General features: G+C 44.8%; 1 protein-coding gene across 1 annotated transcript in view; it reads left to right on the top strand.

Moving 5' to 3' along the window:
- Nucleotides 1–225: 225 nt before the first annotated feature.
- ZDHHC17 (zDHHC palmitoyltransferase 17) overlaps nucleotides 226–12,349 on the top strand; it is a gene marked incomplete at its 3' end in the record, with an annotated part of 62,374 nt that continues 50,250 nt past the window's right edge. Inside the window, 3 exon segments of the mRNA XM_078769781.1 lie at nucleotides 226–1,753; nucleotides 2,500–2,606; nucleotides 6,456–6,578. Coding sequence (XP_078625907.1) covers nucleotides 1,670–1,753; nucleotides 2,500–2,606; nucleotides 6,456–6,578 — 314 coding nt within the window.

The raw sequence follows: 12,349 nt of genomic DNA, 5'->3' as shown, positions 1-12,349 counted from the left end.
GATTGTTGTTTACAGACAATGGGACTAGGGAATGGGGGATTGGGGATAGTTGGGGAGTATTGGGGAAAATAGGGGAATATTTACAAGCGGATATGGAGGCCAAATTCCATATTCGCAACAATATATAGGAATGATTGGCATGATAATACAGCAATTATTAGCATGGGATATTGGGATAGAGTAGTGATCGGCATGGTATATAGGAGTGATTGGTGTGATAATAGAGCAATGATTGGCGTGGGATAGAGTAGTGAATGGTATGAGATGAATAGTGATTGGCATGAGATATAGGAGTGATTGGCATGAGATAAGAGTAGTGATTGGCGTGAAATATTAGAGTAATTGGCGTGAGATAAGAGTAGTGATTGGTGTAAGATGGTGTAGTGAATGGCGTGAGATATGGAAGTGATTGGCATGATATATAGGAGTGATTGGTGTGATAATAAATAGAGCAATGATTGGCATGTGGTAGAGTAGTGAATGGCATGAGATGAGTAGTGATTGGCATGATATATAGAAGTGATTGGCATGAGATAAGAGTAGTGATGGGTGCAAGATGGTGTCGTGAATGGTGTGAGATATGGGAGTGATTGGCGTTTGTTGAGTGTGAATGGCGTGAGATAAGAGTAGTGATTGGTGTAAGATGGTGCAGTGATTGGTGTGAGATATGGAAGTGATTGGCGTGAGATGAGACTAGTGATTGGCACGAGATGAGTAGCGATTGGCGTGATATATCGGAGTGATTGGCGTGCTATATCGGAGTGATTGGCGTGAGATTGAGTTAAGTGATTGGCGTGATATATCGGAGTAATTGGCGTGAGATAGAGTTAAGTGATTGGCGTGACATACCGGAGTGATTGGCGTAAGATAGAGTTAAGTGATTGGCGTGACATGCCGGAGTGATTGGCGTAAGATAGAGTTCAGTGATTGGCGTGATATAACGGAGTGATTGGCGTGAAATAGAGTTAAGTGATTCGCATGATATAACGGAGTGATTGGCGTGATATAGAGTTAATTGATTGGCGTGAGATAGAGTTAAGTGATTGGCGTGATATAACGGAGTGACTGGAGTGATACAACGCAGTGATTGGCGTGAGATAGAGTTAAGTGATTGGCGTGAGATAGAGTTGTGATTGGCGTGATATAACGCAGTGCTTGGCGTGATATAACGCAGTGATTGGCGTGATAGAGTTAAGTGATTGGCGTGAGATAGAGTTAAGTGATTGGCGTGAGATAGAGTTAAGTGATTGGCGTGATATAACGCAGTGATTGGCATGATATAACGCAGTGATTGGTGTGATATAACGCAGTGATTGGCGTGATATAACGCAGTGATTGGCGTGATATAACGCAGTGATTGGCGTGATATAACGCAGTGCTTGGCGTGATATAACGCAGTGATTGGCGTGAGATAGAGTTGTGATTGGCGTGAGATAGAGTTAAGTGATTGGCGTGATATAACGCAGTGATTGGCGTGATATAACGTGGTGATTGGCGTGAGATAGAGTTAAGTGATTGGCGTGATATAACGCAGTGATTGGCGTGATATAACGCGGTGATTGGCGTGAGATAGAGTTAAGTGATTGGCGTGAGATATACTTAAGTGATTGGCGTCAGCTGTAAGGGGGGAGTGATAGGAGGAGTCGAGATTTTAGTGGGCGGCGCTTCAATGTCTGGCCGCAATATGGCGGAGACTGGAAATCTGGGCGATTATCAAAAGCAAGCCGGATGCGCGCCGATCTTCCAGCCTGAGGTGCGATACCGAGACCCGCGTGAACAGCCGTGCCGGGGCTTGTACTAAGCTTCGCATTTTGATTTCACCGCTCCATCGATAAGGTTGTTCTGCAGTCTTGGCCCACTTCAGGCCCACTCTGCAAACGACCTCGATTTGATCGCACACGGCGATGCACGTCCCCTCACGCCCTTGCGTGACAAGTCCAGGCTTATCAGTGTGTGCGACTTGTACTGCGGGAAAATGTCGTTTCTTCAATGTTCAACACCGATCGTGCCGGCTGTGGCTGATTGTACTTGCGGTGTTTGGTGCTGTTCGTTATTACCCGGGGGCCGGGACGAGCCTCATTCATTTGTGAGGTTACACTTACAGGGAGGTTCCGCCGCTGTTGTTGTTGTTGTTAAATGATTTATATTCGTCATGAAATGTTTTTTTTTTTAAAGTGCGTAATTTAGTTGTCGCCCATTAATTAAACTTACCATTGAAGTTTAATGTTTTCATGACGTTTTCATGACGACTTCCGGCATACAACCCTATTTCCGGTTTGAGGGTAAGGTATCATTCATCTATCTATACATCAGACTGGAGTCTCCCTGACAACCCCCTTCAGGTAAATGCATTGGGGTTTTTTTGCACAATATTGTCCTGATTATTTGGTTGGAACCACTTTCACTCTCAATGTTGTGATCAAATTGGTTAATTGATTTGGAGAAATTTGTTTGCTGACATTAACCTGTTTTTTTTTTTGTTTTTTTTTTTTAATGCAGCCCGAAGAGCAAAGCCATTTCCACCATTCCTACAATTCTGAGGCGAGCAAGCCACCAAAACACCACCAGGAAGATTACAGCACCTGGGACATCATAAAGGCCACCCAGTAAGTATGTTACTCACGAGTACGTTACACACATAGTCCTGCCTGAACAGCTGGCTACGTGTGGATCAGATGGGTTTATTGGGTCAAGGTTAGAAATGCTGGTGTGTGTGTGTGTGTGTGTGTGTGTGTGTGTGTGTGTGTGTGTGTGTGTGTGTGTGTGTGTGTGTGTGTGTGTGTGTGTGTCACAGAACATGTACCGTGCTCTATACAGAACGTGGTGCTGCCGAAGCAGCTTCTATGGCTTGGGTTACAATCCTTTCCTGGACAGGTCACCACTCTGATACAGGAAGACAGTACAGGAATTTGGAATTTGTACAGTGTGTTGGTGATAGCTCGCCGACTCTTTGGGAAGCACACCATGAGATCTGTAACATCCACCAACGAATGTCGGCAGACGGGACGCCCAGTTTAACATCAATCCGAGGGAGGGCACGCACATCGATGAAACAATGGGATGGCACTTTATATATTTGTTGGGATTCAAACACACATGCATCTGACAGGATGGCATTGAGATACGCACCCTTGCTTCCAACCTGTCTAGCCTGGGTTTGAATCCCAACCCAGCTATAAACTGTCACCCCGGTGTGTCGCAGGCAGTGTCACCCCGGTATGTCGCAGGCAGGGTCAGCTTGGTGTATCGCAGGCAGGGTCACCCTGGTGTTTTGCAGACAAGGTCACCCTGGTGTTTTGCGGACAAGGTCACCCTGGTGTTTTGCGGACAAGGTCACCCTGGTGTTTTGCGGACAAGGTCACCCTGGTGTTTTGCGGACAAGGTCACCCTGGTGTTTTGCGGACAGGGCCACCCTGGTGTTTTGCGGACAGGCCACCCTGGTGTTTTGCAGACAGGCCACCCTGGTGTTTTGCAGACAGGCCACCCTGGTGTTTTGCAGACAGGCCACCCTGGTGTTTTGCAGACAGGGCCACCCTGGTGTTTTGCAGACAGGGCCACCCTGGTGTTTTGCAGACAGGGCCACCCTGGTGTTTTGCAGACAGGGCCACCCTGGTGTTTTGCAGACAGAGCACCCTGGTGTTTTGCAGACAGGGCCACCCTGGTGTTTTGCAGACAGGGCCACCCTGGTGTTTTGCAGACAGGGCCACCCTGGTGTTTTGCAGACAGGGCCACCCTGGTGTTTTGCAGACAGGGCCACCCTGGTGTTTTGCAGACAGGGCCACCCTGGTCAGCGAAGCAACGGGTCTAATATGCTTGTAATGACAACATGAAAACATGTCTTTCAAAATTTTTACAAATTTATTGAAAATGAAACACAGAAATATCTCATTTACATAAGTATTTTTACACATAAACACATAAATTTTACACATAAACCCCAAGTCAATGCTTCGCCGAACTGCCTTTGGCAGCGATTACAGCTTTCATTCTTCTTGGGTATGGCTGTATCAGCTTTGCACATCTGGATCTGGGGAGTTACTCACATTTTTCCTTGCAGATTTGCTCAAGCTCTGTCAAGTTTGAAGGGGGAGCATCGGTAAACAGCAATCTTCAAGTCTTTCCACAGATTCTCAATGAGATTCAAGTCTGGGTTTTGGCTGGGCTACACTGAAGCCATTCCAGAGTTGCTTTGGCTGTATGCTTGGGGTCATTGTCCTGTTGGAATGTAAATCATCGCTGCAGTCAAAGGTCTTTTGCACTCTGAAGCAGGTTCTCCTCAAGGATTTGCATGTATTTGGTTCCATTCATTTTTACCTCTATCCTTACAAGTCCCATAGTCCCTGCTACTGAAAATCATCCTCATAGCATGATGCTGCCACCACCATGCTTCACGGTAGGGATGGTGTTAGATGGGTGATGAGCTGTGACCAGTTTCTGCCAGACATAGCGCTTTTGTGTCCAAGCTAGAGTTCAGTTTTCATCAATCTTTTGCCTCATGCTCTCAGAGTGTTTCAGGTTCCTTTTTTCAAACCCCAGGCATGCTGTCATGTGCCTTTTTCTCAGGAGTGGCTTCAGTCTGGCCGCTCTCCCATAAAGCCTAGATTTGTGAAATGCTACGGACACTGTTGTCCTTCTGGCAGGTTCTCCCATCTCAGCCAATGAACTCTGTAGTTCTGTCAATGGTTAATGGGTTGTTGGTCACCTCCCTGACCAAAGTTCTTCTCACCCAGTTGCTCAGTTTCGTCAGACGACCAGCTCGAGGAAGAGTCTGGGTAGTTCCATATTCTTTCTATTTCCTAATGATGGAGCTCACTGTTCTTGGGAACTTTCAACACTCTAGAAATTGTTTTATACACTTCCCCAGATCTATGCCTCCTCACAATTATATTTCTGGAGTTCTACGGACAGCACCTTGTACTTCATGGTAGAGTTTCTGCTCTGACATGAACTGTCAATTGTGGGATCTCATATAGAAAGGTGTGTTTCTTTCTAAATCATGTCCAATCAAGTGAATTGGCCACACGTGGATCCAATCACTTTGGAGAGATATTTCAACGATATAATCAAAGGAAATTGGATGCACCTGAGCTCAATTTGGAGTGTCATAGCAAAGGGGTTGAATACTTATTTACTCAAGACATTTCAGCTTTTCAGTTTTAATTACTTTGTTAAAATTCTTTTTAAAAAGCCACTTTGACATTATTGGGTGTTATGTGTCTTTCAATGGGGGAACTGAACATAAAAAGCGCTATTGTTCTACAATGGTAAAACATATATATATATATATACGGTCGGACCCGCTATTCACGGTTCCGCTATTAATGGTTCCGGTATTCGCGGAATCCGCGTATTCGCGTTTGATAAAATGCGACATGTTTCTCTATTCGTGGAAAACTAATTCGCAGTTTTTTGTTTTTTTTGCGGCTGTGTTCCGTGAAATCGTGGTTTTTTCCCCCCCTATTCACAGGCATGTTCCGCAAATTCACGGTTTTTCAAGGGCACAAAAAAAAGTCACGAGCCACTAGCTTGACACATTTATAAAACCCATCTTTCACTAGTCATGCATAAAGCAGCTGGACATATGCAAAAGAAATCTTCCACGAGCCGTGAGCATAACCTGCTCCTGCGTTTGCTGCCATGTGTTTCGTGTTTTCATGGTTTTGGCGTGATATCCTGCCATTCACACTGTGAACAGCTTCACGTGACATTCCACCGTTCACAGGTAAACATTGCTTCGCGGGATATCACACCAGCTGCATAACACATCATCCCTGCGATTTACTGTACAGAATGAAAACACTCCACAGTATATATTAGTGCAATTAGCCGTCCCCCTTTTCCCCATTGAAACAATGGCAGGGCATTCATTCGTGGATTATTACCGACATTCGCAGGTTTTGTCTCGCCATTTCCGGGACGTTCATCGACCTTCGTGGATTATCGTTGACATTCTCGGGATTTGCGGCACCATTCGTGGATTTTGCCTCGCCGTTCACGGTTTGGTCCTCTCCATTCGTGGATTTTCGCGACTCGGGAAGCTATCCCCCCCTTTTTCCATTGAAACAATGTCCCCCTATTCCTGGGTTTCGCTATTTGTGGGTTTTACTATTTACGGATTTTTCAGGAACGTATTCCCTGCGAATAGCGGTGACTGGTGGCCATCCGGTCCCAGGTTGAGGCCGTCCTGGATCCAGGGAGCATTTTGTGGAACCCGGGCCGGTTTTCCTGAAAAAGAATAATGAATTAATTACTTAAAAGCACCTTAATCATTAGATTCATTACATTAAACAAGATATGAACCTTATTGTCACTCTAAAATTGTAATTTTAAACAAAAATGTTTAAAATATCACCACCAAGTTTAATCTGTGTTGAGAGTTATCTTTTGGAATACGGTTAATGATGCACTCATCTCTTTGTAATGTTGACTGTGTTGTGAATTTGTGCTTCTGACAGGTATGGAATCTTTGAGCGTTGTAGGGAGCTGGTCGAAGCAGGTTATGACGTCAGGCAGCCAGACAAAGAGAATGTGGCATTACTGCATTGGGCTGCCATCAACAACCGTGTTGATCTCGTCAGGTGAGCATCCTTAATGTAATGTCAACCCTTATTATGAGCGTATAAAGCAAGAACCTTTTTGGACTTGAATCTGATTTTATCCAGAGGGAGTGGATTTGATAATATGGTAATTGCAATGTATATCAGCTGACTAGGTCAATGCGTGTGAAATTGTCATTCCTTCTCATTTCGTACGTGGCACGTGGTGCGGCTATGGCACTGGTGCAGTGCCCCCTGTAGGTTAGAACAGGAGTTTTGAATTTGTTCAGAGTTCCGGCGATAACTCGCCAACACTTTATGAATGACAAGGTGGGATCTTTAATGTCCACTAACTAATGCCGGTGGATGGGACGCCCAGTTTAACGTGAATCACCCGAGCTGTGAAACATCGGGATGAGAGTTTATAGCTTGGTCTGGATTCGAACCTTGGTGAGACAGCTCAGAGGCGAGTGTGCGTACCTATAGGCCATCCTGACAGCCCAAGGGATGGTGATGGAGTACCATACTCTTGATAGAGCATCCAATTGCTCATGACGATCTGTGAACGTTTCCGTGGGTAAGAACCAATCCTGGGCAGGTTGCTACTCCATTTCTTGTTGCGAAAATCTTTTCTCTGCGCCCATTGAAATCAAACCTACACCATTGAGGAAATACAACAGAGCTTCATGCACTCCACCACCAAGCTGCTCCTTATAGCATAAGAGGGCCCATATTATGGAGTTTTACTTTAGGAAGTCTTTTTGTTGGAAAATGTTTCTCTTTCTAGATGGCAGCAGTTTATAGGACTTTGATATGGTGTGATGTCAGGGTGTTGTTGCACTTTATATTTTGACCTGAAGCCATGGGTAGAAATATTAAACAAAACAAGACATACTGCTGAACTTTACTCCCACTCACCCAAATACAGATTACCTGTGAAGGTGTTTATGGTTTCCTGCCAGGAGAATGATTACATTTTCTGTGATGCCTTTTTACCTAAAAGTATCTCCTGAGTTTCGGCAAAATATTAATGGTGGGCGTTTGAAATGCTTAATGTCATCTACATATTATGTTTGCACAAAATGTGTTTTTGATCCTCTCCACCACATTCCCCGTTCTTCCCTTCTCACTCTCTCCTCTCATCTCTTCTTGTGATGACCCTTATCAAAGAACTGTTCTAACTATTACAAACCGCAGGATGGAACTAGAACATGAAGAGTATACCTTATACAGTATTTGGGCTTGGCGGGAAAGGGGGGAGTGGGAAGTGGAGAGAGGAGTGGGGGTGAAGGCGGGGGGTGGTTTGAGGGGGAAGGTCAAAATCCTAAATGTATGCTTGTTGGGAGTTCTTTCCATAACTGTATCAACTAGATGTATTCATAGAATACTTAACCTGCGCAGTCAACTTGGTGCAAGCCAACTCTTCTGTTTGTGAATATTTTTTTTAATTTATTATCCATATGGATACCAGACCACGTGAGCGATGACATCATAAATGTATATTCTCTAATATAATTGATGCATAGATCATGCTCAATACATTTCAAACTGATCAGACTAAGCGTTGTCCCTGTCAAATTATGACGTAATAATTACGACACCGATGAAGTCATCGTTAACAACACCTATTCCCCATGCGGAGTTCTTTACAATGAGCCATGTTTCAATTTTTTCCATGCAGCTGTTTTGAAGATATAGAGGTGCAACGTTTTTCGGTCTTTCCAAGATGGCACCTGTACCACGTGACCTATGACGTCATAATTATCCCAAAAAATTCTACAGGAGGAGGCGCTCCTATGGGGAAAATTTAATGTCCATCAGACCAACAGTTGCAGAGAAAAAAAAATCGTACTGAACGGATCAATCGTTATACTTGTTGAATAATGACGCCTTTACGAAGGCACTGATGACATCATCTTATCTTATTCCCCATGGGGAGTACTTGACAATGAGCCATGTTTCAATTTTTTCCATGGAGTGGTTTCAGAGATATGGAGGTGCAAAATTTTACCAAGATGGCGCCTGTACCACGTGACCAAACCGATGACATCATAATTAGTATTAAAATATTCTACAGGAGGAGGCCCTCCTATGGTGAAAATTTCATGTCAATCGGACCAAGAATTGCGGAGAAAAAAAATCATACTGATCGAATCAATCGTTGTACTTGTCGAATTATGACATCATAATGAAGGCACCGATGACATCATCATTAACATATCTTATTCTCCATGGAGAGTACTTGACAATGAGCCTTGTTTCAACTTTTTCCATTGAGCGGTTTTGGGAGATATAGAGGTGCAACGTTTTTCCAATATGGCGTCCATACCACGTGACCTATGATGTCATAAGTATGAATATAAATTCTACAGGCAGAGGCGCTCCTATGGTAAAATTTAATGTCAATCGGACCAACGGTTGCCGAGAAAATGAATTTTAAAAATGCAGACATGCATGCCACACGTACGTACATAAGGACGCAACAAAATGGCTAACCCTGCTTTTCGCTTCGTGAGTGCAGGGTAACAACACATCGTTACTCCTGCACTGGAAGCTTTCCACCTATTCTACGAGGGGAATCAAAAGTTTCAGTACAAAAAACAGGAATTCTATTCCAGTAGCATTCACGAAATTCACCCACTGCTGGGAATAACGTGTTTTCAGCGATGAGTGCCGACACCGAAAAAAGCTAACGCTCATTCCAAATTTTCCTGGCACGGAGCATTGTTTTACGATTTGAAGAAAACCTTTTGATTTCCTTGTCTTGCTTTGGAGCTAAGTATGTGACTAATTAAAGAGAAACAAAAATTGATTGATCATGAAAGGTCGTGCTTTTCACCTTGGAAACTAAGGTAAAGAAAGAAAAAAGTGTTAATTTTGTAATCAACATGGATGCAAATAGTTTGCAATAACCACGTCTTTTCGAAGCTGCTCCATGCGCTCACGCTCTCGAAGCTAAGTGATCTATCACAATCGTGTTTTTGTCGAGACTGTATCTATCTTTCGGTGTGTGTACCTATAGCGTATCTTTTGGAAAATTTTCGGTGCTAATTTTTCGTACATGTATACACAATCGTCGGTTAATGGTATCGAGTATTCTGCGGCCTAGTACTCGTAGGCTTAGACGACCGTACCGTCTCCGACCTTGTGGTTTCGTTTTTCTCTCAGCGATTCGTCGAATGCGCTGAAATTATTTTTCGTTCTCTGTTTCGTACCAGTCGTTCACCCCGTACCTCCTTATTAAATATCTGTACTCACAAAAAAAAAAAAAAACCCCAAAAAAATATTTCCTTCCCAGGTCTTATTCGTTTATTTGTTGTTCTTTTTGTTCGTTCGTTCTTCGTTCGCGATCACGCGGTTAGAAATGTATAATCTCTCCCCTGAACAACTATTTTCTCTCATATATTATAACACCCTTTTCTTCTTTTCCTACAAAAGGATGCTTTCGTCTTGCTCACCAAATCTATTCATTCCAAAAAATATATATAATACCATCTCTTACAGTTCCTCCTTTCTACATTCCCTAAACTATCCAGAACTCCACCCCTCCTCCAGTGTCCTCAAACGTATTTTTGACTCGAAGGTCTCAAACTCATTTTGCAAAAAATGTTCGTTTCCCATGAATCGTACACTTTTCAAAATCCAATCTCACCCCTCCCCTCCAAATCCTCCCCATCACCCATCCCTTTCAAATCTCCCCCCTTGCCCCTTCCCTCCCCTCCCTCCTAAACTCCCCCCACACCCCTCCCCTCCGAGACTCTCCCTCGCTCCTCCCCTCCGAGACTCCCCTCTCACCCCTCCTCCTCAAAGCATCCTCCCTGCTTCTTCCCCCTTTCAACTTTCACCTTCATCTCCCCCAACCTTCTGCCTCGGTCTTCCCCCTCCTCAAATAACACCTCACTGTGCCTCACCCAATCTCCATCAAACCTTTTGTCCGCCCCATTCTTCCCTTTCTCCAAGCTATTCTGAAATCTCTGAAATCTCTGACACACCTTCAACAGCTCTCCCTACCTCTTCCTCCTCTTCCACATCTTACCCTACCCCTCCCCCCCCTGTTCTGGACCCGATGCTCCCCCTTCCTCTTCATTAACGGTATGGACCTCAAACATCCGGGGCCTTCGCTCAAACTTGACTGACCTCTCCATACAGGTTGCTTCTGACAAACCAGATGTGATCTGCTTAACAGAAACTTTCCTCCTTCATGATGTCTCTGATGCCTTGGTATCTCTCCCAGGTTACTCCCTCCTCTGGTATGATAGACCTGAGCCTCGTCCTGGAGGTGGGGTTGCTATCTTTATAAAAAACTCTCTTCCTCACTCGCCCTCCACTGCCCTCTCTCCACCTCACCCCCAGGAATACCTTTGGCTACAGCTTCCCCTTCGCTCCCACCTTTTGTTCATATGTGTGTTGTACCGTCCACCAAACAGCGATGACTCCATCTACATCTCACTGTCTGATAATATGGACCAACTTCTATCTACCCATCCCAACTCTTTCTTCCTCATATGTGGTGATTTCAATTGTCACCATGCCAGTTGGCTGGGTGTGGGTACCTCTCTCACCAGCCATGGCTCTTCAGCAAAGGACTTCTGCGACTCACTGGGACTGACACAATCTGTCAATTTCCCGACCCGGATCTCAGTCAACGGAGCATCTTCTCTTCTGGATTTGGTTATGACAAACTTCCCTGAAAATGTCTGCTGCTCTTCTTCTGCTCCAATCGGCTCATCTGATCATGTGCTTGTCAAAGTGGACATCTCTCTGACCATTCTCAGAGAGCCTCCTCAGCGTCGACGAGTCTGGCATTTCACTCAGGCCAACTGGCACGGTCTTCAAGCAGCCATCAATCATCTGGACTGGTCTCCCATCTCTACCGCCTCTGACATCAACTCATCCTGGGAATTCTTTCAAAGTAAATTGCTCTCTCTCATGCACAGATTTATACCATCTCGTCTTCAGTTGTCATACCCTTCCTCCCGTCCATGGTACACGGAATCTTGTGGTGAGGCTGTTGCCCTGAAACAACTTGCTTTCGTCTCCTGGAAAGCAAATCCAACGGAAGGAAATCTTATTTCCTTTCACAAAGCCCGAAACAAGTGTGTGTCCACCCTCAGGAGAGCCAGGAAACAATATCTCACCATTCTCAAGACCGAACTCTCTTATCTGTCTCCCTCTTCCAAATCCTGGTGGCGTCTGGTCAAATCTGTTTCTGGTGTTTGTTCCCCCTCCATCCCCTCCCTCACCTCAAACGGCTTAACGGCTGACTCCGCACGTGAAAAAGCTGAATGCCTCAACTCTGTGTTTGCCTCTAAATCTTGTGTCCCAAACCCATCCCTCTCTGTACCCACCGTGCCCAGTCGTACCCAGCTGCTCCTGGACTCTGTGTCCTTTCCTCCTGACAAGGTGGAAAAGTTTCTGTCAACCCTCAACTCTGATTCTGCAACTGGTCCTGACGGCATCAGCCCACGGGTCCTAAAATCATGTTCTTCTGCTCTTTCACTCCCTCTTTCTGTTCTCTTCACCCTCTCTTTTGCTCAAGGTCATCTGCCATCTGCTTGGAAATCAGCCAACATCACCGGTTTGCACAAAAAAGGTGCAAAAACAGATCCCAGCAACTACAGACCAATCAGCCTTCTCCCAATTATCAGCAAAGTCATGGAATCCATCATTGCTTCAGATATTAAATCTTTCCTCTTCTCCAATGGCTTGATCTCTGATCATCAATTTGGTTTCAGACCTGGTCACTCTACTCTGGACATGCTGCTTCTGCTTTCTCAACAATGGATGGAGGTCCTCAACGCCAAACAGGAAAT

This window comes from Myxine glutinosa, chromosome 1 (assembly GCF_964187855.1).
Source record: "Myxine glutinosa chromosome 1, kmMyxGlut1.1, whole genome shotgun sequence".
Lineage (NCBI taxonomy): Eukaryota > Metazoa > Chordata > Myxini > Myxiniformes > Myxinidae > Myxine > Myxine glutinosa.
Note: the sequence above shows the minus strand (reverse complement) of the source record. Positions and strands in the feature narration are given on the sequence as shown.